The sequence below is a fragment of the Hipposideros armiger genome, unplaced genomic scaffold (genome assembly GCF_001890085.2).
Source record: "Hipposideros armiger isolate ML-2016 unplaced genomic scaffold, ASM189008v1 scaffold_202, whole genome shotgun sequence".
NCBI classification, from domain to species: domain Eukaryota; kingdom Metazoa; phylum Chordata; class Mammalia; order Chiroptera; family Hipposideridae; genus Hipposideros; species Hipposideros armiger.
The window spans coordinates 2297294-2323771 of NW_017731552.1; the positions used below are offsets into that span (position 1 = coordinate 2297294).

The following is a 26478-nucleotide window of genomic DNA, read 5'->3' on the forward strand; positions in this document are numbered from 1 at the left end:
AAGATTTTATTGGGGAATTGGGGGAGGGGAACAGCATTGGGGAATCAGGGAAGGGGAACAGACAAGTTGCTGTCCTTTTGTTCTTCAGACTAGTTGTGGAGGACATTGCTTCACTGGCCCATGTTGGTATTGTGATCATTGCGCTGTTCCCGGGTGAGGCAGATCGGTTGCCGGCCATTGGACAGCCGCTCACGCTGGCTGCCGGCCACTCACGTTAGCACGGCAGCCCATTGCAGCAGGGGCTGCAGCCTACACCGTTGCCGGTGACTCATGACAGCCCAGCTCCAGGTTGAGCTGTTGTTCACCATCTTAGCTGTAGAGGGCACAGCATCACTGGCCCTCATGTGGGATCCGAACCGGGGCCCTGCTGCTCAGAGCTGGTGTCCTAAGCCAACTCTTAACCAGAGTGCCACTCGGCCAGCCTGATTGGAAAACTTTTAAGTGCACTTGAAACACCTTGGATGTGCAGGTTTGCTTCTTCCACTGTACGTTTTATGGAGTACAGACCAGTATCTATGATGAAAACTGACTGTCCTTATTGGGGGTGCTGCCATAAAACACACAACAGGTTTCCAAAGCTTAGGATGAAAAGGAGAGTGTAAAGTAGCTCAATAACTTTTTTTTTTAAAGATTTTGTTGGGGAATTGGGGAAGGGGAACAGCCAAGTTGTTGTCCTTCAACCTTAGTTATGGAGGGCACAGCCATCTCAGCTCCAAGTCCAGTCGCCATCTGGCTGCCCGTCAGCAGCTCACGGCCACTCAGCTCAAGGTGCTGTGTTCAATCTTAGTTGTGGGTGGGCGGAGCCCACCATCCCATGTGGGAATCGAACCGGCAACCTTGTTGTTAGGAGCATGTGCGCTCACCAGCTGAGTCATCGTGCTACATGTTGGCAGCTCAGTGGCAGCTTAGCCCAGGCACAGCTCACTGGCCCATGTGGGAATCGAACCTGCGACCCTGTTGCTCAGAGCTCGTGCTCTTAACCAACTGAGCCACTCGGCCAGTCCTCAATAATTTTTATATTGCTCACACATTGAATAATGCTAGTTTGGATCTATGGGTTAAAAAATGCATATTATTAAAATTAATTTCACCTGTGTCTTTTACATTTTAAAAAATGTAGCTGCTAAAAAAATAGTAACTAGACGCGTGGCCTGCATTGTGTCTCTATTGGACTGCATGTGTTGCTGTAGAATTTCTAAAAAAGGGAAACTAGTGATATGAATCATAATTTAAATGCACCGACCCTCAGAACGTAGCCCTGACGTTAAGTGACACATGACTATAGTTTGGTCTAAACCTATTCAGTATGGGAGCCCCAGCCTCACATGTGGCTACTGACACGTGTCACGTGACTAACACAACAGAAGAACTGAAATGTTATTAAATTTGAAATGTAAATTTTAAAACTGAACCACATAAAGATTTTTTGAATCAAGTACAACTACACTGTTCAGGTAGGAACCCATTTTACTGTAGCTGTTGAAAATTCAGCATCCAAACAGATGTGCTTAAAGAATAGAATATACTCCCGATTGCCAAGACTTCATATGGAGAAAAAAAAAAGTATATAAAAGATCTCATTAGTAATCTTCTATGTTGATTTTATATTGAGATAATGCTTTGGATGTATTGGGTGAAATAAAATAGGTCATTAACTTTACCGGTATCTTTCTATTCTTTTTTTTTTTTTTTAAGATTTTATTGGGGAGTTGGGGGAGGGGAACAGCATTGGGGAATCAGGGAAGGGGAACAGACAAGTTGCTGTTCTTTTGTTCTTCAGTCTAGTTGTGGAGGACATTGCTTCACTGGTCCATGTTGGTATTATCATTGCGCTCTTCCCATGTGAGGCAGATCGGTCGCTGGCCACTGAACTGCTGCTGGTCACAGCGACTCTTGGCAGCTCACGACAGCTGCCAGCCACTCACAGCAGCTTATGGCAGCCCACTGCAGTTCCACTACAGCCTACACCATCGCCGGCAACTCATGGCAGCCCAGCTCCAAGTCGAGCTGTTCAGTTCACCATCTTAGCTGTAGAAGGCTCAGCGTCACTGGCCCTAATGTGGGATCCGAACCGGGACCCTGCTGCTCAGAGCTGGCATCCCAAGCCAGCTCTTAACCAATGCGCCACTCAGCCGGCCCATCTTTCTATTCTTTTTAATGTGGCTGCTAGAAAATAAAAATTACATGCATGTCAGAGAACAGTTTGACAGGCTCCTCAAAAAGCTAAACATAGCATTACCATATCACCGAGCAGCTCCACTCCAAGATAGACACCCACAGGAACTGAAGGCAGGGACATCTATAGATACTGGCATACCCATGCTCACAACAGCATTGTTCACAGTAGCCAAAAGTTGCAAACACCCCAGGTGTCCCTCAGCAGAGATGGATAAACAGTGTGGTCCATCTAGACAACGAAGTATTATTCAGCCTTAAAGAGGAAAGACACTCTGACACCTGCTACAACGTGGATGGACCTTGAGGCTGTGATGCTCAGTGAAATAAGCCAGTCATAGAAGGACAAACATTGTGTGATTCCCTTCTATAAATAGGTAAATTCATAGGGATAGGCAGTAGATTAGAGATTATGGGGGCTGGGGAGGGTTGAAAAGGGAATGGGGAGGTTTTGCTCACTGAGTACAAAGCTTCTGTTTGGGGTGATTTAAAAAAACTTTTGGAAATAGATAGCGGTGATGGTGGCACACCATTGTGAATTACTTAATGCCATTGAACTGCACACTTAACCAAAAATGGTTAAAATGGCACATTTTATGTTATATATATTTGGCCACAATTAAAAAAATAATGTAATATGGCGAAAACCATTGAATTGTGTGCTTTAAATGGGTGAACTGTATAGGATGTGAATTGTATCTCAATGAAGCTGTTTTAAAACCTGGTGTTGGAGGCTGGCAGTCCTATTGGGCACAGCTGGTGTGACCCGCCATGTACAGAGTGGAGGACACAGCAGGTGGCCTTGTGTGATGAAAAGGGAACAGAATGTGGAATTACATGTTTACACCAACGTTTCTGGAAAGAGGCCCAAAAGACAGGCCTTCGGGGGGACAGCTCGAGGCAGGAGGAAGAGGAAGGCTGAACTCTGACCACCTGGTACTTAGCACAGCCGGGCTATGCACATAGAAATGCAATTAAAATAAATACACTCTCTGGGCCAGCCGAGTAGCTCTGTTGGTTAAGAGCTTGCTCAAGCGTTTGAGCTCTGAGCAACAGCAGTTCGAGTCCAGCCTGAGCTGAGCTGCTGCTGAGCTGCCAACAGGTGGCAGGATGGCTCAGCTAAAAAAATAAATATAGTCTCTCCTTTTTAGTATGGGGCCTGGGTTCATGGCAGCCCCTCCTAGGAGACATAGAGGCCCTTGGCAGTGACCTTGAGGAGCGCAGACTGGGGGGTAGGGCGGGTAAGGCCAGCGCTGTGATCCCACCCAAGTTGAACCCAAAATATTTGCTTCCAGAAAAGGCCTGAAAAATGACATGGTGGTGGGACAGCACAAAGATCAGATAAAAAAACACAAAAGACAAAACAAAAAATCCACTGCATCCCAAGTCCTCTTTTCCCACTGGACAGGGGCAGGGAGAACCCAAACTTGGGAAGGATGAGAACCTAGGTTGCTGATGAGGGCCAGGAAGCAGTGGGGTTCTTAATCCATGACTTTGCCAGACAAATGCTAAGTTCCTCCTGGTTTGGCAAGTCAGTCAAAACTTCCCACACCCCATTCCACCTCTGCTCTACCCGGGACCCAGAAAGACCCCTGCGAGTGCAGCCAGGAGCCCTTTCCCAGGGGGCACCCAATGCATTTGCCCCAAGAGCCTTACCTGGGGGACAGCATGTGGGGGCAGCGAGCTGCTGACCAGGAGGTTTAGGACTGAGCATAGCTGGTTTCCCAGGGTATGGAAAAGGTGACACCGAGGAGGAGAAAGAAATATACCTCTAGCTGCAGCGCACAGCTCAGTCCAGCCCTCATACCTGTCATCAGGTGATTCAGGGTATCCTCTTTCAGGAACCAGGTTATCAACCAAAAGCAAACTGGGGGGCTCCCTTAATCCCTGCTGTAACACCCGATGGGGTGTTGCAGGAAGTTGGGTACTAGAGTCACTGCCCTTGCTTCACCTGTGGCCTCATCTTGTGTGGCTTTGGACATACGATAGACTTATCCACAAGGTGAAAAGGCTGACCTAAGCCACTGGTTCTCAAAGTGGGGTCTGTGTTGTGGGGAGGGGGGCACCAGGGGTTCCTGTGTTGGGGGGAGAGGGCAGGTGAGCCGAATTTCAAGCCTCTCCACCTCTTCCCCACCTTCACTTCCACCAAATCCCACCCCTTCATTCAGTCTGTCAGTCAAGAAACATTCCTTGAGTCCATGCTACATGCCAGGCCCCAGGGATACTGTTTGGAGCAAGGGGGTGAGAGAGAGACCATACAGAAGCTCATAAGTGGACACAAAATTATAATTTGTATAAAGCGAAGAGAGTGTGATCTGGTCTAGACTTCCTGGTCCTGTGACCTGTGAGCTAAAGCCCGGTAGAGTTCTCCAAGTAAAAGGAAGGAGAGAAGAACATTCCAGGCAGAGGGATCTACCTATGCAGAGGCCCTGAGGCAGCAAGCAATGGAGGAATTGGAGGAAATTCAGTGACGTGGTGTTCATGCGCAGGAGACGAGGTCAGAACCGGCGCCGAGGCCAAGCCACACCAAGACGCATCTGGGGTGTTTAGAACAAGTGCAACAGGGAGGCATGTGAAGCTTTAACCTGAGCAGTCTAGTGGGGGCAGAGCAGAGGCAGGGAGGCCAGGAAGGAGAAGGCTGCCACAGGTGGGCTAAGGCCCGGGATCCAGCGCCCAGTTATCCCCACTTCCCTGTTCCCAGACAAGAGATCATTTCTGTGAGGCCGCTTCACGCTGCCTGGAGTCCCACCATCTGCGCATCCAGGCTAGATGACCTGGTCCTAGGCTAGATGAATTGGCTGGCCTGGGCAACAGGGGGCTGGATGATCTCCCAGGAAGGCCTGGTCCCAAGAGGCTGGGGGAGGGTCTTTCAGGGCCCGGCATTCACAGGAGAGGCTGACCCAGATGTCCTCACGGCTCCCTCCTTGGCAGGAGGAATTATCTGGTGACTTATTAAACTATAATTCATGGAGCTGTCGGTTTTCATGTCACTGTCCTAGGCCTTCAGCCCTCCCCCAGCCACCCTACTGATATGGAAACGGAGGTCCAGAGACGGTCCCTGCCACAAGCCACTGGGAGTTTCAAATACATTAAGGGGTCTCCAGTGACACGAGCTGCTCGGCCAGGAACTCTCTTTGCCCCTCCCATCTCAATAATTCCCAGTCATCCTTCAGGGCTCAGTAGAGACCCCCTCACCTCCAATACCCTGCTCCCAGCAGGATCAGACCCTTCCTCTGGCCTTGTCATAGCTCTGGCCACGTCACTCTATCACATCCCTGCTGGGCTGCCAGCCCCTTGAGGACAGAAAAGCTGGAAGAGCAAGAGAGCCAGGAAGAGCTAGGAATCAGGTTGTATATCAAGGATTTCAAACCTCCCCCCCTCCCCGGCAGGTCTTTGGTGGAGGGCCACAGGGCTCTGCCTAGTCCACATTTGTGAACAAAGTTTGACTGGCTATGTCTGTAAGTGTGTTGGGTTGGGACCCCGGTCCTGCCTTTTACTGGGGGATCTGCTACTATGGGCTGCCCTTCTCAGAGCCTCGATTTCGCCCCTCTATAAAAACGGGCTTGTGCCAGCACCACTGGGAGTACTCACTGTTACTGTCTTCAGAGGGAATGAGTTCCCTGTAAAGGGGAGGATTCAAGCAGGATGGCTGTGCTGTGGAAGGAATCGCTGCTCAACACCATTTTGAGATGCCCCAGAGGAGCAGGAGGGGCTTTATCTGCCCTGGGGCCAGGCCAGGAAGGTTCCAGGAGCCTCCGCCTGAGCTTCTGATGGGCCAGGACTGCAGCCAGAGGGAGGCCCCCAGCGTTGCCCTTCTCCACGTGCTTCTGGGCCCTCTGGTTCAGATCCACTTGTCACCATATGGCCAGATGGGTGGTGCTGTCCACGGGGAGTCCCCACACACAACTGTACCCCTGTGTTCCCTGGGGGCTCTAGCCATCTGTCACCAGGCCATGGGTAGGGTGTGGGCTGAGACAGGAGCGGCCAGGCTGAGGGTACTGAAGTAGATTTTTCATACACCAACCTCCAACCCTGCCTGACTGGGCCTCCTATAGGCCTGTTGCGGCCTGAACTCAGACAACAGGGGGCTGGGTGACCTGGCTGGCCTCGGGGTAGTACTCCTGGGGTCAGTAACCACATCCAGGCTGAGCCCTGACCACAAGTGAACCCGTGACCCTGGCTGAGCACCAATCCCAGCTGAGCGCTGATCCTGGGCTGAGGCCTCCACTGCTGAGAAAGGGAAGTTGGTAATTGGGGCCCGTGGTGGGCCTTTGAGGCTCCCGGTCACCGTAATTTTACCCACTCAGATCCCTCCTAGCAAGTCCTGTCCCTCCACAGGGACCGGAAATGAAACCATGTGTGTAACAGGGATTAGGAAAGTCAGGCCTCCTCCTTCCCACCCCAAACACCCCAACTGGCACCATGGCCAAGCGAGCCCCTGCACTGGCCCGGGGTGGTGCCTGGCAGCCACCGAGCCCACCCCAGCCAGCTGGCCCCGGCTCCTCCCCCATGCCCTTTGCACTGGCGTTTCATGCCCTCCACCCAGAACCCTACCCTGCCCCTAACCTCTTCCTTCCGAGTGCCACCTTTTTCAGGAGGCCTCCTGCCACGGCCCCTCCCATCATTTAGTTTTATGGCCTCAAACGACCTATAGTTTTAATTCAGACCTTATTGACATTTTTATTGTCTGGTCACACAGTTGGGAAGTGAGGAGAAGGTGGGGGTGAGGGTTTAGGGTTTGAACAGAGGCCTCCTGGCCTCAGGATGTGCAGCTGGACCAACCACCAGCCTCTGGGGTCCAGCCTTTGGGAGTCAGAGGACGTCCCCCCCCCCCCAGCCTCCCCCTCCAAAGCCAGAGGGAGCGGTGCTCAGCCTGAATTTGCTGTGTGACACGAGAGTTTCCTGACCCTCTCTGGGTGAGGCTTGCCCAGAGATGGCAGGTGGAACCTCCCTGGAAAGGAGCTGGTGCCAGAATGCAGAGTGGGGGGACCTTGGGGACACCTGCCCTCAGGCTGAGGAGGAGCTGGGACCAGTGCAGGCTAAGATGGGGCTCTCTATGCCCCCCTGGCTGGGATCTCTGTCTGCATCAGACCCCTCAGAGCCTTGTTTGGCCTGCGCTGGGTGGGTGATGGAACAGCCAACCTGCTGGAAATTTCATTCCCCTTGGGGTCTCAGGGCTTCAAGCCAAGGGGTGGCTGGCAGCTCAGGAGGAGGGCAGGGGCCCCTGCCTGGGACGGGTGAGAAATTACCCACACATGCAATTTAGGGAGTATGGGAAGGTGATGGGGGTGTGGGGATGGTGCTTGGGTACAGATGGGGTGGCACCCTAGCATCTCTCGATGTTAACCCAGGTAGCCAGGGCTCAAGGAGTGTTCCCATTCCTTTCTGACCCTTAGAGAAACTTCCAGAAAGAGAGGGAGAAAGGACGAGAAGTTCAGCTGCCAGACACTATCAGTTCAGTTGGAGGCAGTGACCACAGGGACAAGGAACTCCAGGCTCCATCCTATGCCTGCCCCTCCCCCAGGCTGGCCTTGCCCCAGCCTGCAAGGAACCCTGGCCTGGCCTCCCTAGGGGCCCTGTCTGCTTCCCAAGATCCCTGGCTTGCAGCCAGCCCGTGGGGAAAGGGGCTCCAGGTGTATGGCATGGGTGGCAGGTGCGCTTCGGGCTCAGCAAGACTGGCTCAGGCCCCGGGATCACTGGCGGGCTTGGCAGAGGCCCTCCAGGCCCCCCACACCCTCACCCACTGGTACCCTCTCCATCCTCAGGCAGCTCCATCTAAGGTATCATCGGGGTCCCCAGTGTTCATTGTGTAAATAGGGAAACAGGCTCAGAGAGTGCCTGGAATTCACCGCCACCCCCAACTCAGTTTCCCTTGGCATTCTCCAGAGACCAGCAATTTCTCCCAACTCCAGAATGTTCTGGAATGTTGCAGAACTCTTCATTTAATGTTAGAATCCACCTGTAGCCCCTAAGTAGTGGAGTTAGGATGGAACCTGGGCCTGTCTGACCTCAGAGCTCTTGATCACAAGAGCTTCAGAGAACAGACTTTGACCTGTGGCAGCTGTGTGACCTTGGGTGAGTTATGTCACTTCTCTGGGCCTCAGTCATCTTTGCAAAATAGAGCCAACGTCAGCCCCTTCTTCAGGGGAACCGGCACATCATGATGATTCTCCCAGAGCCCTCGAGGGTCTCTGCACACCCTCTCTGCAGGGCAGAATTGTGGGCAGAGGATGGAAGCCCACAGGCCTGGGTCCCCCACCCTCCCTGGGCTTCAGTTTCTCCTCCTATGGTATTTTAAAGAAGGCAGCCTCTCCCTGCCCAGGAGGTGGTGCTGGGGGCTGCTGTGTGGAGAAGCGGGAGGTGACAGAAAACTGGCATCCCTACGCTGCACCCCCCCATCCCCCCACTCCCCCACCCCCACCTTTCTTTACCGCGGGCGCCTGGAAGGTTGGGGTCTGCCCGCCCCTGGCACCCCGGCTCTTCAGGGTTCACGTGGCTTAAATTTCAGACCAAGGTAGGTGAGGAGGCGGGCGCTGGACACGCTTCATTTCCAATTTCTGGAAATAAAAGCTGTGGGCCATCTATTGTCGAGTGGAAAAAAGCCTGTTGCAAAACCGTGTGTGAAAAAACAACACAGCATCTAGGTGCGTGGCTGCTTCCGGGAGACAGAAAATTCCAGGGAATACAGGGGTCGGGGAACAAAGAGCCCTTTCTTTCTCTGGAGAGGTTTTGCGAGCGTGCGGCAGCTTTGGAATCAGGAAAACCAGTGAAGATATTTTGCAAGAAAGAAAATGGTTCTGAGAAGATCTGTTGGGACAAGGAGATAGGAAAGCAGAGGTTTTGTTGTTTTGTTTTTGGAGGATGTCTTCCAGTTCTCTGAGACACCTGTCCCTCCATTGGCAAAACCCTGAGCCAGGACTGCGGGGGAGCTGGGCGCCAGTCTGGCCCTGCAGGGAGCGTATGGAGATGCCACGTGCGGAAGACTTGCCCGGATTTTGTCCCATGCCAGCTCCATTGGCATTCTCTAGAGAGCAACAATTTCCCTACACAGCTTCTCCGAGTGTCTCGGAAGTCCTCATTTACAATTGGAATCCACCTGCAGCCACTCAGGTCCCCAGCCCAGCTGTAGCGCCTGGCCTGGCCCTTGACCTGAAGAGTGACAGTTCCGGGGACTGACCTTGGAACAGGGGAGAGAGAGCCAGATGGGAGACTTTCTCACCCATCCTCTGCTCAAGACCCTCCCAGAGCCATCAATCTCAGAGGCAAAGGTCCCCGTGGGCCTCCTCACGGTTTGTACCCTGGGACCTCTGCACGTGCTGTTCCCTCTGCCTGGAACTCTCTCCCCTTCATACCTGCATGGCTCACTTAACTATCCCCCTCCTGAATCACTTTATTTCAAATTGCCCCCCTCCCACCAGCACTCCCCACCCCCTCTCCTACTTTATTTTTCTCCATAGCAATTACTACCAATTTAACCAGACCATATATTTCACTTCTTTGCATCATTTATTGTCTCTGTCCCCCACCAGAATGTCAGCTCCATGAGGGATCTTGGTCTGCTTTCTTCCCTGCTGAGTCCTGGGAACCTTACACAGTGCCTGACACACAGTGGGGAGGCTCAAGACACACACCTCGAATGAATGAATGAATGAATGAATGAATGAACCAACGAACAAATAAATGAACAGTACTAAGAACACTGGACAATTCTCCTGTTTCCTGGCTTGTCATTGCCTTCCCCCAAGACGGGGAGCACCACGGGGCAGGGCCTGGGTCCCCAGTAGGACCTGGCACCCAGTAGGTGCTCAGTAAATAGGTGCTGAATGAGTCACCACAGACAGAAACTCAGAATCTTACTAGGGAGAATTATAAATGAAGACTCTGGGGGACTCCGGACTTGGGGGCAGCCGTGACCCTCGTCCACCCTCTTCTATGCCCCCACCCTGCCTGCCCTGGTCAGGGGCTGTCTCTGAGGAGCCTACAGGTGAGGGTGGTCCTGACCCTGGGTGACACAGGGCAGGCGATGGGGGCTTGGCAGCAGTGTGGTGGCAGGCGCAGGCAGGCGAGGAATTCTCCCTGTACAGGAATGAATAAACAGGCTCCTTGGATGTCAGAGGTTGGGGGGGGTGGGGGATGCTTTGAACCTCATGCTTGGCTAAGGATGTTTGGACAAGGCAGGCGGCCAGGGGGTGTCATCAGGGCTAAAATTAGCCTCTGATTCCCGCTCAGTCCCTCCCTCCGGGGCTGGGAGGGAGGCTGAATGGACCAGCCATCACTTAAGTGAGCACTAACTTTGTGCCAGGCCAAGCTCCTCGACTATATTAATGCATTTGGTCCTCTCAGTGACCCCGAAATTTGGGTACTATTCGTAGTAGTAGTAGTATTAGTAGTATTCCCATTTTATAGATGAGGAAACTGAGGCACACAGGAAACACTTAACTCAAAATTACACAACACAGGCCAGCCGAGTTGCTCAGTTGGTTAAGAGTGCGTGCTCTGAGCAACAGGGTCGTGGGTTCAATTCCCACATGGGCCAGTGAGCTGCGCCCGAGCTGAACTGCCGCTGAGCTGGTGAAGCGCATGCTTTTAACAAGGTTGTTGGTTCAACTCCCACATGGGATGGTGGGCTATGCCCACCCGCAACTAAGGTTGAACACAGCACCTTGAGCTGAGCAGCTGCGGGGCGGCCGGATAGAGACTGAACTTGGAGCTGAGCTAGCTGCGCCCACCAAACTAAGATTGAAGGACAACAACTTGGCTGTTCTCCTTCCCCAATTCCCCAACACTGTTTCCCTTCCCCAATTCCCCAATAAAATCTTTTAAAAAAATTACACAACACAAGGGGCAGGATTCAAACCCTGAACTCAGGGACTGTGCCCTCGCCATTGGGGTCTTGATGAAGGTCAAAGACATAACAGACTCTATGTGGTGGGTACTTGAGGGAGACGGGCACGTGGCCCCTCCTTTCCTCTCCTCCAGGGACCTCTCCAAAGTCATAGCATCAGCACCAAATTAACTTATGTCCACTGCAGTTGGCAGACAGATGCGACCTCAGCCTCTCCTGGGTCCCCCAGGAGCCCCAAGGTCCAGCTTCTAAGGGGGTCACAGGTGACAGGGAGGCAGGCCCCAGCATCCCGGGGGACAGGGTCCCTCTGGTGGGTTAATGTGGATCAGTAGCCGGCCATTCACCCATAAACCAGGAAGGACAGCTGAGACTCACTGTCCATCTGGCAGGATTAGAAAAGGGCGCCAGAGAGAACCCTGCTGAATCTGAACTTCACAAAAATAATGAGTCATGTCTTAGTTCAAGCGTGTCCCACGTGTTGGATGGGACACACACTAAAACATGGGTCATTGTTCATCTGAAGTTCAACGGTAACTGACTGTCTGGATTTTTATTTGCTTAATCTGACAACTTTAGCTGGGGGGCGCCCGGGAGGGCAGGCAGGCGATGACGGCCTTCCAGCAAGGTGACTCCCAATGAGCTTCCCAGGGGCTGGATTAAAGTGCAGGGTAGGGTGCGGGCTGGGGAGGGGGCCGAGGGCCTCTCTGTCCCCCCTACCCCACCCCCTCCAGGTCCTGCCTGCTCCAGCTCATTACTCATTTTTAATGGTGGTCTCTGGGCCAGAGTGTGGGCAGGAGCACCTGGGACTGAAGCTCCCACAGCAGGCGGCCTCACTAATGGGGGTAGGAGAGTGAGTGGGGGTGGGGAGGAGGAGTCTCGGCCCACCAGGAGGCCGGCCCAGGGCAGGAAGTGTCCAGTTTGGGTCAGGGTGGGAAGACCCCCATCCGCAACTGACATTTCCTGTCATGTTGAGACAGGCGGCCAGGGACTGCACCTCTGGACGCCTTCACTGCCACCTGTGCTCTGTCCTCCTGGACCCCCAGAGCGCCAAATGCAGGGGTAGGGGCTGCTCTGCCACTCCTGGCTTTCTCCCACTTTCTGGCTCCCCACATGCCAGCCTTGGCCCGAGCATGTTGGCCTTGGGAGTTTATTGAATCCTTACAATCACACTGAGGAGTGGAAACTGAGGCCCAGAGAAGGGGCTGACTGGCTACCAGTGGCAGAGCGAGGATTCTTGGCCATGCCTCTTTCTTACCTCTGAGCCATCCTCCATGCTGTTCCTCCTGCCTGGGTCACTCTTTCCCTCTTCTCCTGGAAAGCTCCTATACATGCTTCAGTGCCCAGTTCTCCAGGAAACCTCCTTGGACACCCAGGCCAGGTCAGGTGCCTCCTCTGGGTCCCCCTCTCCCTGTGCGACCCCACTGCAGCCCTGATCAGCCTGAGTTGTAACTGCCTGATTCTGTGTCTATCTCCCCCACTGGACTGTGAGTCTTGGGAGGGTGGGCTGGGTCTGTCTTGGTCACCACTGTGCCTACAGTGCCTAGCACAGGACCCAGGATACTGCACACAAAAGTGCTCTGGAGTCAGTCACAAGGCCCCGGCTCTACCCACATTTGCTGTGTGACCCTGGGCAAGTAGCTATCCCTCTCTGAACCTTCGTTTCCCCATCTGTAAAATGGGGGTACTAGCACCTCCTTCCTAGCCTGAATTGCAAAGAAATCATGTTGTATGAAGGATGTTGGAGCCATGCTTGGCTCCCTGGGCAAAGGCTCAACAAATATTTAAACATTTAGGCAAATTAAAACCACAGTGAGCTACCGCTACACAGCTAGTGGAATGGCCAACATCCAGAACAGTGTCACCACAAAATGCTGGCGAGAATGTGGAGCCACAGGAACTGTCATTCATGGCTGGTGGGAATGCAAAATGGTGTGGCCACTTTGGAAGACAGTCTGGTGGTCTCTTATAAAACTGAGTACACTCTTACCATATGATCCAGCAACTGTGCTCTTGGTATTTACTCAAAGGAGTTAAAAACTTATGTCCACACAAACACCTGACATAAATGTTTGTGGAAGGTTTACTCATAATTGCCAAAACCTGGAAGCTGCCCAGGTGTCTTTCAGCAGGTGATGGATAAACACACGGTGGGGCATCTAGACAATGGAATATTATTCGGTGCTAAAAAGAAAGGAGCTCTCCAGCCATGAAAGGACATGGAGGAACCTTAAATGAATATTAAGTGAAAGAAGCCAATCTGAAAAGTCTACAAACTGTATGATTCCAACTGTATGACATTCTGGAAAAGGTAACTATGGAGACAGCGAAAGGATCAGTGGTTGTCAGAGCTTCCCAGAGGGAGGGGGGATGAACAGGTGGGGCACAGGGTTTTTAGGGCAGTGAAATGACACTGGATACATGTCATTATGTTTGTCTAAATCCAAGAGTGACCCCTAATGTCAACAGCAGACTTTAGTTTATAATAATGTAACAATGTCAATTCATCAATTGTAATAAATGTAGCCATAAATGTAAAATCTTAATGCAGTAATAGGGGAAAGTATATGTGTACCTGTGGTGGGCTAGGTGGTATATTCGGGAACTCTACACGTTCTGCTCAATTTTTCTATAAATCTAAAACTGCTCTAAAAAACAGTTTACTAATTAAAATTTTTTTTCAGGAAGTTTGTGGGTATACTCACCCATATGCAAAATGACATTTGATGCACTATTTATAATAGCAAAAAGCTAGGGAAGGTACTTTGATGTGGGACAATCCCACCGCAGGACAGAATATTATGCAGCCATTAAAAAGCAAGAGAAAGTTCTTTACAGGAAGAGATCCGAGATGTATTGTTATGAGGGAACCAGACTACGGTCTGTGAACAACCAACGAGGACAGTTTGATATGGTTCTGTAGGGAAAAGAAAACACACAGACATGTTTGCTCTGCGTGGAACACCACTGGAAGAAGAAACAAGGCCGGTGGCCTCTGGGGAGGGCAGCAGGAGGGGGGTGCTTAGGGAGGGCTGGTGGCTGAGATTTCTTCTGAATACCCTTGGGTATATTTTATTTTACTTATTTATTTTTTTAAAGATTTTTATTGGGGAATTGGGGGATGGGAACAGTGCTGGGGAATTGGGGGAAGGGGAACAGACAAGTTGCTGTCCTTTTGTTCTTCAGTCTAGTTGTGGAGGACGTTGCTTCACTGGCCCAACTTGGCACCATCATTGTGCTCTTCCCAGGCGAGGCAGATCAGTCGCCGGCTTCTGGACGGCCGCTCACTGCGGCTGCTGGCCGCTCACGCTGGCTGCTGACTACACACGGTAGCCCATGGCAACCCACTGCCACAGGGGCTGCAGCCTATGCTGTTACCAGCGACTCACGACAACCCAGCTCCAGGTTGAGCTGTTGTTCAGCATCTTAGCTGTGGAGGGCAGTGTCACTGGCCCTCATATGTGGGATCCGAACCGGGGCCCTCTGGCATCCCAAGCCAGCTCTTAACCAACACACCACTCAGCCGGCCCCCCTTGGGTATATTTTAAATTCTGTGGCCTGAGTCTGTTTTACCTATTGAAAGAAATCAACTGCACAGTGTATTTTAGAAAGACAGCTTTGTTAAAAAAAAAAAAAACAATGGGCAAAATTAAAGCATCTGGACAGGTTTTTAAAAAAGGAGAAGAGAGTTTAGGCCGGGCCATAGGTCTGCCTGCAGTCCCTCTGTTCGGGCTGAAAGCCTTCCCTGGCTCACTCACACCTTCCTCGCTCTGGTTCAGCAAATGTTCAGAGCCCAGCGGGGCCCCCTGGAGGTGAGACATGGGCTGGGCTGGGGCCAGGCCTGAATGAGCCCTACACTACTCCAGCGACCACCCAGGGTTCCGGGAAGCCACCGGGAGGCTTGGCGGGCTCGGAGGAGGGACCTGTGAACGCCAATATGGGGCTGGGGGCGGAGCCAGGTTTTGCTCCACGCCCAAATCCAAGGAGACCTGAGGGAAGGGAGGGAGGGTGACTGGAGGAGAGCTGGGGATGGGTTGGGGTGCGGGTGGGGGGCTGCTCTGTGCTTCAGCTTCCCCACAGGCAAAATCCTTTCTGGCTGGGGTTGCCCACGATGACCTGCATCCAAGGAACTGGGGGCTTCTCTGGGTTCTGAGCTCTGAATGTCAACTCAGACAGGGTGTGTGTGGGGTGGCAAAGCTCCACCATCCCCTCTTCCAGACCCCTGAAGTGATGACAAACATTTCCCCTCACCCAGCTTTGGGCTTTGAGGGTCAGGTGGGAGGGTGGGCTGGGGCCCCCACCCAAATCCAGCCAGAAAATCACAGGTGCTCCTTTCCTAAGACACCCCCGCCCTCCCCTCTAGGACCAGGACTGTGTAGGCTTAGTGGTATGGTGCCCCCAAGGCATTCAGGCCCTGGTTCCCTCCTGGAGCAGCCCTTTTGAGGGTGCCAAGGTGGGCTGGCACTGCTTCAGGGGGTCTTTGCCAGGACAGGGAAATGTTTTTGCCCAGAAGTGCCCACTATGGTGGAAGCAGGATGGATTTTGTGGTACCTGATAGCCAGCGGCACCCACAGCAGCAAATCCTGCCCTGATTTGCTGTGTCCACCTGGGCAAGACGCCCGAGTTGGCCTCTCCACTCACCCCATGGTCCACCCACCCCACCATATGGCCTCCTACCTGTTGTGGGGGCTGCAGCCAGCTGGTTCCAGCCCCAAGGCCTCTGTACTCTGTTCCCTCCGCCTGCAACACCCTTCCTTCACAGTACCCTGAGGCTGGCTTCTTCTGGTCCCTCCTTGACTGCCCCCCGCTAAGGAGAACCCCACCACTTCACCCGTGTCTCTCATGTCACCTTGGTTTTCTCTCTCAAGCGCAGTTCTGTGTAAAACACTTGCCTGTTTATGTGTTTGCTTTTTTTTTTTTTTATACTGTTTTACTATTTCTCTCTCTAGACCAGACTTTGAGCTCCGGGAAGGTGGGGGTCTTGGTATCTGATGTGACCCCAGGCCCAACACTATGCCTGGTGCAGGGAGGTGCTCAGTAAACACGTGTCGGTGAGTTTCGAGTCTTCATAACTTGGGTATGGATCGTTTCTCTCCCCTGCCCCCCTTCCTGTAGCCATCATCTGATGGGATGGAGTGAGAGGGACCCTGCCCAGAGCTGGCATCCAGGAAGCAGGGCTGGGCCACATATTGACGGAGCCCTGCTGTGTTCCTAGGCTGGGTGCTGACCTGAGGATGTAACAGCCAGGATATGTCCCAGCCTTCAAGGAGACACACATCCCACTAAACAAACGTGATGGTGACATGGGGTTTAGAAGCTGGTAAGTGCTATGGACAAGTGGAAAAGGGTAAAGTGGGTGTGGGGTGCTGCTGGCCAGGTGGGATGACATATCAATGGGGTGTCAGGGAGGCCTCAATGAGGAGATGGCATTTGAGCTGAGAACTGAAGGAGGTGAGGGGGGGGCAGCTGTGCAGACATTTGGGGGAAGAGCAGTCCAGGCAGAGGGTACAGCCTGTGCAAAGATCCTGGGGTATGACAGTGCCTGGTGTGTTGGAGGAACAGTAGAGACCCGTGTGGCTGGAGCAGAATGAGTGAGGGGGAGAGAGGGAGGAGGTGAGGGCAGGGAGGAGATGGGGGGCAGGTTGTACAGGGCCTTGTGGGCATCAGGAAGAACTCGGGGGTTTTATTCCAAGGGAGGTGGGAACCCTGGAAGGCTGTGGGCAGAGGAGGAACCGAAATGACTCATGCTCACAGGTGCCCCCTGGCCACTGAGAGAACAGATTGTGGGGGGCAAGGATGGCAGCCGAGGACCAGGGTGGTGAGTGTGCTGGTCCAGGTGGGTGACAACAGGGGCTGGACTCGTGTGCAGCCATGGAGGGGGTGAGAAGTGGGCAGATCTGGTCCTAAGGGCTCACCAGGATGTGAGAGGGTAAGGTACCAGTCCCTTGGACCTGGTGGCAGGGGCAAGCCCCAGCCCCAAGGGGCCTTCTTGGCAGCTTCTTGTGTCCCCACTGGATCAACAGGCACTGCAGTCTACCTCCAACATAACTTTGTAAAGGAATCTGTTAGGGGTATAATTTTGCTTTTGAGATTTTGTCCCATTGGGTTGCTTTTGTTCCACTCACCGGACCACTTGGAAGGTCTTTCTGAGACAATTTACATGTGGTGTCCCAACAATAGCTAATAACAAAAGAACAACACCGAGTGCCCCCTGTGAGCCCGGCTCTCTCAAGTCACCTCTCAGGGCCTCAGTTTCCTCATCTGTGAAATAGGACTAGTATGAATAGCTGGCAGGTGGGAAAGGCTCCAGGTTTTTTCTCCTTTTGTTTTACTTGAATTGCTCACATTTTCTCGGCTCACAAAGAGCTCAGAGACACCCTGGCAGAACAGCCCTTGTAGCCTTGTCCCCACTGGGAAGTGTGTTTCCAGGGCTGGGGTCCTCGGTTAGTGCCTGCTGGGGCGGAAAGGGGAGGCCCTCTCCCCCACACCAGGCCTGTGATCTTGCCTTGTCCTCTGCCCCGTGTCCTCCCCCTCATACACATCTGGGAAGACCTCTTCATCCTCATCTGGAGGTTGGGGAGCTCTGAAAAGGTCCACTGCCCCACGCGGGGGCTGCTGGCGCAGGAGGCGGGGTTCCAGGCAACTGGGTGGGGGGACACGATACTCTGGACAGGGGCCTGCATGTGGGGCAGGGATGATGTCAGCCCCTCACAGCCTAGTAAATGTTTATGGGCAAGGGGGCCTGGGTTTGGGGGCTCCCTGGAGCCCGGCAGGCAGCTGCTCCCTCCTGCCCCATTCTGGGGGGGCCTGGCAGGTCTGCTGCAACACTGGCAGCCGGCCCGGAGAGGGCTGGGTGGGCAGTGAGTGCAGACCCTGGTCTGAGCCAGCAAGAGGGGAAACCAAGGCTGGGAGGTAGGAAGGGGCTGTGAACCTTCCCTCCCAGCTTCATGGAGGGTAGTGGGAGGCTGAGGGAGGGTGTGCAGGAGGGGGAGGTGCGGGCGGGTCTGGCTCTGGGAGCAGCTGAACTGTGGGGTCTGAGAAGCGACAAGGTGCGGGTCCTTAAATAGGTCCCTCCATGCCCCAGCCCTCGGAGTGCTTACGATCACAGGCCCTACTTCAAGGTCTGTGTTACCTACTCTTAGAATTTGTTGCCCGTGCTGCCGCAGGCAAGGTGGACGGGAAAGGAGGAAGCACAGTGGCCTGGACAGGGAGGCAGGGATGAAATGTGGTTCCTCGGCGGACGCCACAGGGCCAGGGACGCGGGGGCGGCCGGCCTTCCTGCTGAGCGTGGTGGACTCTGCCCTCTGCCGGCGGCTGCAGGGCAGGCCAGGCTGGTGCGGGAGCAGAGGGACCTGGTTCTTCTAAGGTGGGGGAAGGGTGCTACCCCTCGGGGCATACTTGTTTGCCCTCCTCACTGAACATCTGAGGGACCCTGTTACCCTCACTTGCTAGGTGAGGAAACAGGACGGAGTCCGGAAAGAACCAAGTGCTGGGACTGAAACGCAGGCCTGGGAGCCCAATACCCTCAGGGCCCCTCCTAGCCCACAGGTGCATGGGCACGGGGCTCTCCATCCTTTCTGAGGGAACCCCAAGTCCAGGATCAGGGGCCCTGACCCCATGCAACGCCAGGGAGGGTGTTCTCAGCAGGGGTCCCGTGTTGGCATGGTGGATGGGGTGGGTACGGGGGCAGGTGGACTAGACCTGGCCTGGCCTACGGGAGTATAAAACACCCAGCAGTGGCAGGCCAGCCAGGTGACAGCAGCAAGGGCTGGGCTGTGTTCTGCACAGGTTTAATTTTAGCTGTTCAACACCCGGCTGAATTATTACCTGGAGTGGACAGAAGAGGAAAGAAAGCAAAGCTCCAAGTTTGGCTTTCAACCATGTCTAGGCCGAGGCGGGCGCTAGAGGAAAAAAGGGAGGGGGCTGGCTGAACACAGGTGAGGAGGGGGCGTGAGGGCTGCGACCAGCCTGGCCTGCTCTGGCAGCCCCAGGGCCACCTGCAGAGCCCAGACCCCGCCAGGGCACAGCCCTGCTCCCCAGGGTGGGGCGCGTAGAGCCCTAATTTATGGCCCATCACAGCATGTTGGAGCAAGCTGGCCTTCCTCTCCCGCTGCCAGGAAGCACGGAGCCAGTTCTGCAGAAAGCTTGGGGGCCGGGCGGCCAGCATTCCGGAGCTGCCTAAATCACTGGGCCTGACAGGCGGCGGCGGGTGAGGACTGCGAGTCTCCCCTCTTGTTGCTGCCATGGCCATGCCCTGCAGGCTCCTGGTGGCCTGTCACCTACCTGTTGGATGGGGACAAGGCTCTGGGGTCAGGCCATTTCAGGCTGTCCGCTCCAACGCCCAGGAATTTGGAGTCAGGCTGTGTGTGGGCCCTGGGCGTGTTTTCCACAAGCTGTTGGCTTTGAGGGGAGGCCCAGACAGGGGATGGCCTGTGACCTGCAGGGGGTGGCAGGAAGGGCTGTGGGCTCCCGCTTGCTGGCCAGCCACTGGCAAGCTCTGTGCCCAACACCCTCTCCCTGCCTCTGGCTCAGCAGGGGAACAAACCCAGGAGCCTTATCTCTTGCTCCCTCCCCAAACCACCAAGCCTCCTTCACTGGCACTGGCCTGTCACCATGTCACTGTCACCCCGAAGAGCAGGGGAGGAGGAAAGGAAGACATGCACAAAAATATACACAGAATTTATTTTTAGGCGCATTTCCACCTGCCCAAGGCTACGGGAGGCAGTGGGGCTCACACCTTGGGTTCTGCGAACACCTTCCAGCCCTCCAGCTGGCCCATCTTGACCAGGGCGGCCATCGTGCCCATGTACGCGCAGGCGGCAGCTCCGATCCTGTAGCTGTGAGCTGCGGGGGTGGGGAGGGCGGCATGAGGCACCGTGAGGCTTGCCCATGCCCACTGCGGGCACTGGGCTGTGACGCCAAAGATGCCCCTCCCTCAATGGATTAAGTCACTTGACCCTCTGACTTTGAAGATGTGTGAAAACGGAGGCACAGAGGGAGGCAGGAATCTAGGCTGTCAGGTCCAGGGGTGGGGGGACACTCAGGTCACTGAGGGGAGGACGCACTAGTGTCTCAGCCGGTGCCCAGGTCATAGGAACCAGGCCCCATATCTGCCTCATGGTCCGTTAACCAAGGGGCACAGACTGTCCCTGATCACCCGAGATCTGCCACTGGGGGTGGGGGTCTGTGTGCGAGGCTCACACCTGCCAGAGGCTTGGGGGCGGGTGTCAAACCCAGGCCTCACCCACTCACCCAAGGTCTCACAGCGAAGGCCAGGATGGCACAGGCTTCCCTCCATGGAGCCTGCCCTCTCTGTCTGGCTGGCACCTTCCAGACACTCCCAGCCTGCTGGGCCAGGGAGGTTTATTTGTGTGTGGCCGCCCTCGCTCCTCCCACTGGCCCCGAGGCACCTGCGCCCTGTGCCAGGCTGGCATGGACGCAGCCCCTCCCACCAGGGAGTATGCTCTGCTGGGTCCCAGGTGACCTCAGGCCACCTCAGCCCCATCTCTGAGCCTTAGTCCCTGCATCTGTAAAGTGAGAATGGTGAGAGTAGCACCCCTGCAGGGCCGTGTAGTCAGTCAACCAGGGCTCTGGGTACTGTGAGAGAGACAGCAGTGAAAGAACCAGCACTTCCTTTTCCGTGCTCACGGGCTGGTGGCAGAAACTGGCAGTGACCTCAAATTCTCTGACAAAGCACGCGGACACAAGGGGATATGGAATGAGGGCGGCAGGGGTCCTAGATGGTACACAGGGGGGTCGGCGAGAGAAGCTGTGTTGACATCTGGGGGAAGAACATTCGTGCAAAAAGAAGAGTATGTACAAAGGCCCTGAGGCAAGACGGTGCTGGAATGTTAGAGGAGGAGCAAGTGAGCGTGGGGGACAGGGAGGGGAGGGCTTGGCGAGGTAGGTGCGCAGTAGGTGCTTTAGCAGCAGCACCTGTTACTATTATTGAACTGGCTGGTGGTTGAGGTTCAGAAGCCCTGGGAGCTTTCATGGCGACCACCCGTCCTCTGCTGGAGCGAGCGTCCTGCACACCAGGCCCCGGGATGGAACAGAGAGGAAGGTCAGCGAAGGTTAGGGGTAGGGGGCTCACTCACTTCGTGCTCCCAGGGTCAGGCCTCCAGCGCACCCTCCGATGAAGTAGTTCAGGGGGTCATCAGGCTTCTCTCGGACCTGGGCACTGACGCAGGAGGTGATGCCAAATATGGCACCGACAGCAGCTGTGGGGGCAGACAGGGAGGGGTGGGCTCTGAGTCAGGGGCCCAGAGGGGCATAACAGCCAGGCCAGTGCCAGGAGGGACCCCGAGGACAAGCAAGACACCCCCAGGCTTGCTCACCTGCAGTAAATGTGTACCGTCCCGTCCTGGCCACTCCTTCCAAGAAGGAGCCGGGGGGGTTGAGTGCAATGCTGTAGGCAGAGGTGATCAGGCCTGCGGGAGGAGAGGGGTACAAGGTGGCTCAGACTTATGCCTCAGCACTGAGCAGAGGTCCTGGCGGGGGGCAGGCCCCTCGGCCGCCTGATAAACCTCTTCGCTCTTTGTCCCCACAGCACTCCCCAAGGCAGCTCAGCTGGGATGTGAACCTGGGTCTGCTGCTCAGAAGCCTGGGCTCTTACCCTGCCTCCAGCCCCCATGCCTGCCTCCTAAGGCCCGACCACGCTAGCTCCTGCAATAGGCCTGCCTGGCCTCTGTCAGCCTCGAGGGCCCTGGCCCAGTATGCAGCAGACACGAAGATGGGCCTGGGGCCTCGGTGGTCAGGCTGCTCCCCAGCCTGAGCGCTGGCCACCACGGCTGTGTCCCAGAGGCCCTGGCACCCAGGTGTCCCGCTCCCATCAAGGGCTCTGTTCTCTCTTGGGGCCCAGGGCTCCCTGCCCTAATCCTCCTTGGTAGAGGCTTGGCTCCCAGGGCTGCCAACACCTCCTCACTGCCACCCAGGTTCTCTCCCCGATGGCAGCTCTGGCCTGGGCCCACCCCTCACACCTGGTTGGCTGGGCGACCGTCCACGCCTGCTCGGCCCACTACAGCAGTCAGCTTTTCCATCTCTGCCACAGGCCTGACCACCCTGCCCCACCACCGGCTTTTATACATGGGGGCCAGGGTGGGGCTGGGCCTGGAGCTAAGTGCCAGGTGGGTGGCGAGGACCAAGGTTTTATACTGGAGCTGAGCGAACCCTGATCTGGGCCGGCGTGTGGGTTTGACCCTCAGGCAGCCTCCCCCACCAAACCCTCCTCAGTAGATGGGCAGACCAGGGCGCACCAAAACAGCCCAACATGGGACTCCCCATCCTCCAGCTGACCCTGCTCAGGGTGACCACACACTCCTCGTCTCCCCACAGAAACCCAGCATGGCCTAGTTGTCGGCAGGGACCTCCCGGGGCCAGACCATTCCATCTCATACAAAACGGAATTGCCGTCTACCAGGTAGCAAGTGCAGCCATTGCCCCATTCACACTCCTGAGGGCCCAAGGAGCTCCGTCAGGCAGAGTGACTTGCCTGAGGTCACCTAGCAGAGCAGTCTGAAAGCCAGGTAGGTCTGACCCAAAGGCCATGCTCCACCCCTCACTGTGGCCCCAGGGAGTGGACTTCCCCCCAGCCCCCAAGCCTATAGCTTCTCAGGACCCACCCATGGGACCTTCCAGGCTGAGCAGTGCCTCCAACCCTGGCCTGGGATTGGATTCAGCTCACTGGAGCTGCCGTGGGGGACTTTTCACACAGGACAGTGGGGTTAATCCTCATAGCAACCATGAGGAGTGCCAAGGCTGCCACCTCTTTTCCCAGATGGGTAAACTGAGGCCCAGGGAAGAGGGAAAAAGAGCCACATATAAAAAGGGCTCTAGGGCCAGCCGAGTGGCTCAGTTGGTTAACAGTGCAAGCTCTGAGCAACAGAGTTGCCGGTTCAACTCCCACATGGGCCAGTGAGCTGCGCCCAAGCTGAGCTCCCGCTGAGCTGCCAATAGGTGGCAGGATGGCTCAGCTGGTGAGAGCATGTGCTCCTAACAACAAGGTTGCCAGTTCAACTGCCGCATGGGATGGTGGGCTATGCACCCCCACAACTAAGACTGAACACGGCACCCTGAGCTGAGCTGCTGCAAGCTTCCAACAGGCGGCCGGATGGCTAAGTGGTTAGACCTTGTGCTCTTTAGAGACAAGGTTGCTGGTTCGACTCCCGCAAGGGATGGTGGGCTGTGCCCCCTGCAACTAAGATTGAACATGGCATCTTGAGCTGAGCAGCCGCGGGGCGGCCAGATGGCGACTGGACTTGGAGCTGAGCTAGCTGCACCCTCCACAACTAAGATTTAAGGACAACAACTTGGCTGTTCCCCTTCTCCAATTCCCCAATAATATCTTAAAAAAAAAAAAAGGGCTCTAGTACACCTTGAATTCATACAATGTTACATGTCAAATTTACCCCAAAACAAAAGAAGACTCCCATGTACAAGGCACCAGTCTGAGGACTCTCTAGATCTTAGTTCTCCCAATCCCATGATAGACGAACTCGAGTATCTCCACTTGACCTTGGAGAGGCTGGAGGATGGAAAGGGGGAAGTGGGGCCAGACTCTGTTCCAGCCCAGCAAGCACCCTCCCATCCTCCAGCACTCTCTTACACACATACTCCCCTCACCTTTATAAAGAATTAATCAGAGAGGGTTTTCAGCCCTGCCTGGGATCTGGTGAGTCTTGATCTGTGGAGCTGGGCCAGTAACGAGGGTCTTAGGATCCCCCTGAAGGGGAATAAGATAAGATTCTTATGATAAAACTCAGTGATGGCCCCCCGACCCAGTCATGCAGTGAGACCTGGCAGGACCTTATCAATCCAACCCCTGTATACTTGTGGTCCCGGTCACGCTGACACGGAGTGCCCCCACCATCTTACATTTCCTCAGAAGTCCTTGAACTGGGAGAGGATGATCTGGGAGCCCCCTGATTATCCCAGGGTCAAGACTGTCCCATCCTAACTCTCCTCCAGCAATCATCCAGTATGGTGACCTGCCACAGCCGACCCCTCCAGGAGCCCTCCTGACTCCTCACATGCTGTGACCCCCAGCACACGAGGATCTCTACTAACTTGGATCTCTCTAGCGCCTCCCATCACCCCCTCAAAAGGCCCCCTCCCCAACCCCCCAGCCTGTTTCTGGCTCCCTCTCAGCCTCCCATAGTGACCTCCAGACACAGAGCACATTCATTCATTCACTCACAAAGTCACTGTGTGCCCTGATTCTTCCCTCCTTCCCTCCATTCCCAATGGTTATGGTGTGCCTACAAGGTGCTCGGCTCTACTGGCAGTAGGGCTCCCAGCCCTCCAGGGCCTCACCAGCTCAGGGAAGTCAAACATTAAATTAATTCTCTTGGGTGAGGGCTAAGGGGAGGCAGGGAAATAAAGGAGCAGGGAGGTGAGGGAGGATCCAGGAACACGTTTAAGCCAAGTCCTGTATGTTGAACGGCACTGGCCAGTGAGAAAATGCAGGCGGGCAAAGTGAGCCGCACATACACACACACTCAAGACCCCTGGGCACCCTGGAGGGCTTACAGAATCCAGTGACCACCCCCAAATCTGAGTCTTTCAGTGACTGCCTGACATGGCACCTCTGTCAAAGTGTCCCACCCATATCCCCTCAATACCCTCGGGCAAGCTACTCCCCACCCCAGCTCCTCACTCACTCGGCAGCACCCTGCTCCTGAGACATACTTGGTCTCTCCCAACAGCATCCTGAGACTTCAGTCCACCCCGATGGTGCATGCATTTGTGAGCACACATGCACACTCCCACTCAGCAACACCAACGTTGATGTCTTTCTCAGCTCCCTGAAGGTCCCACACACCCCTCAGGTGACCCCTCCTGCTTTAATTCTCCCTGAGACACAACCATCACCCTCCAGTCATTCGCCAATGTTAGCATCTCCCTGTAAGAATCCACCAGAATAACCACAGTGACCCGGCCTCACACCGTGCAGTTCTCCCGGGCTCTCACAGACGCCACCCCACACCCTGAATTGTCCCAACAGCTTGCCCCTCAAGCAGACTCTGTATAACCTGTCCCCTAGGACTCCTCCTTCAGCCCTTTCTCCTGAAGACCCTCCTTAAGGACCCTGAGTGCACATTCCTTGCCCCAGGCACCCCCAAAAGTAGATCAGCAGACTTGGATTTGCAGCCTCCCTTCAAAAGACCCTGGAGTAGTTAATACATTTCTGTGACCTTCAGTTTCCACCTCTGAGAAATAGAGATGACAATGGTGATCTTACTAAATATGTAGATAATGGTAGTGATTATTAGGTCTACTCTAATGCACATGCCTCCCAGTGCAGATTCAACTTCTGCCAGGCTGTTTCAGGAGCTGGATATGGAGGTGGCCAAAAACACCATATTTACTTCTCAAAGAGACTGGAAGGGGGCAAGACTCAGGGGAACACCAGGGCTATGGGTCCCCTTATGCCCCCAAGGTTATCCTTATAGTAGCCTGACTTACTTCACCTACAATCTCCTCAGCACCCCAAGGATTCCTCTGGTGGCCCGAATACAAACTACAGATGTTCCTGACCAACGAACTCTTCTGGACCCTAAAAAGACCTCATCCTACTCCAGAACTTTATCAAACATCTGTACCCCCCTCAAAAACCCCAATAATAACCCATGGTCTTCAAGTAATCTCAAGTTACCGGCTGGAAAGCCTCATAACCCCCATCTCTTTTGACCCGGATAATGGCCCTGTCCCACTCCACGTCTTCCCCAGAGCCTAGCGATCGTTTCAACAATAACCCCCAAACCCTAGCACCCAGGGACCGCTTCTGACAACCTCAATGATCAGCTTGTCACATGTGCCACGACCTCCCGGTGCCCTCCAACCCTGACAGCCCCCGACCTCCCGACGTCTATCTAACACAAGAGTTCCCCATGACCGCCCCAGACACCCCGTGGACGACCACGTACCACCCCGCGAGATTCCCAGCCCCCATGTGACCCTTTCAGATAGCTCCCACTGACCCTATGACCACCCTGCACCCTCTAAATTAATCCGACACCCTACAAAGTTTATCTCGTACAAGAGCTCTCCAGCGTTCCAGGGCCGCCTACAGACACCCTGGAGACAACCATATACCACCCCGCGATATTCCCAATCCCTCAGGACACCCTCCAATGACCCTATGACCTCCCTGCACCCTCTGCTTTCCGGGTCCAGTCGGTCGGTGCTCACCAACGGCCCCACTGATACTGGTGCTGGCGTACGCCTTGCGGTGACACTCAGTGCCCTCGGGGATGTCCCAGTACCGGTGAAGAAGCGTCCGCGCCATGGCTGCTCACCCCGAGCCCCACACAACACACCCCGCCAGCTCTCTGCGCGCAAGGGCAGAAGCTTGTAGATCTCGCGAGATTTCTTGGTCGTGCGCGCAGCGTCCCTTGCGGACTGGCCGGCAACAAGCGTGCAACTTTATTGAGCGCCACAGGACAGACATGAACACGGGCTGC

At 54.9% G+C, this 26478-nt stretch overlaps 1 protein-coding gene across 2 annotated transcripts; it reads right to left on the reverse strand.

Annotated features, from left to right (window-relative positions):
* Positions 1-19679: 19679 nt before the first annotated feature.
* NDUFA11 (NADH:ubiquinone oxidoreductase subunit A11) lies at positions 19680-26401 on the reverse strand. Of its 2 annotated transcripts, XM_019653566.1 has the most exons (6): positions 26207-26298; positions 23639-23738; positions 23425-23540; positions 21355-21447; positions 21115-21237; positions 19680-19861 (listed from the first exon to the last, which is right to left on the reverse strand). In XM_019653566.1, exons 3-6 carry the CDS (start codon positions 23498-23500, stop codon positions 19749-19751), a joined length of 405 nt encoding a protein of 134 aa, XP_019509111.1. In that variant the 5' UTR covers positions 23501-23540; positions 23639-23738; positions 26207-26298; the 3' UTR covers positions 19680-19748. The 2 variants fall into 2 exon arrangements, with proteins under 2 accessions (XP_019509111.1, XP_019509109.1); XM_019653564.1 differs by lacking the exons at positions 23425-23540; positions 23639-23738 and having other exon boundaries at positions 26207-26401.
* Between the last annotated feature and the right edge of the window lie 77 nt (positions 26402-26478).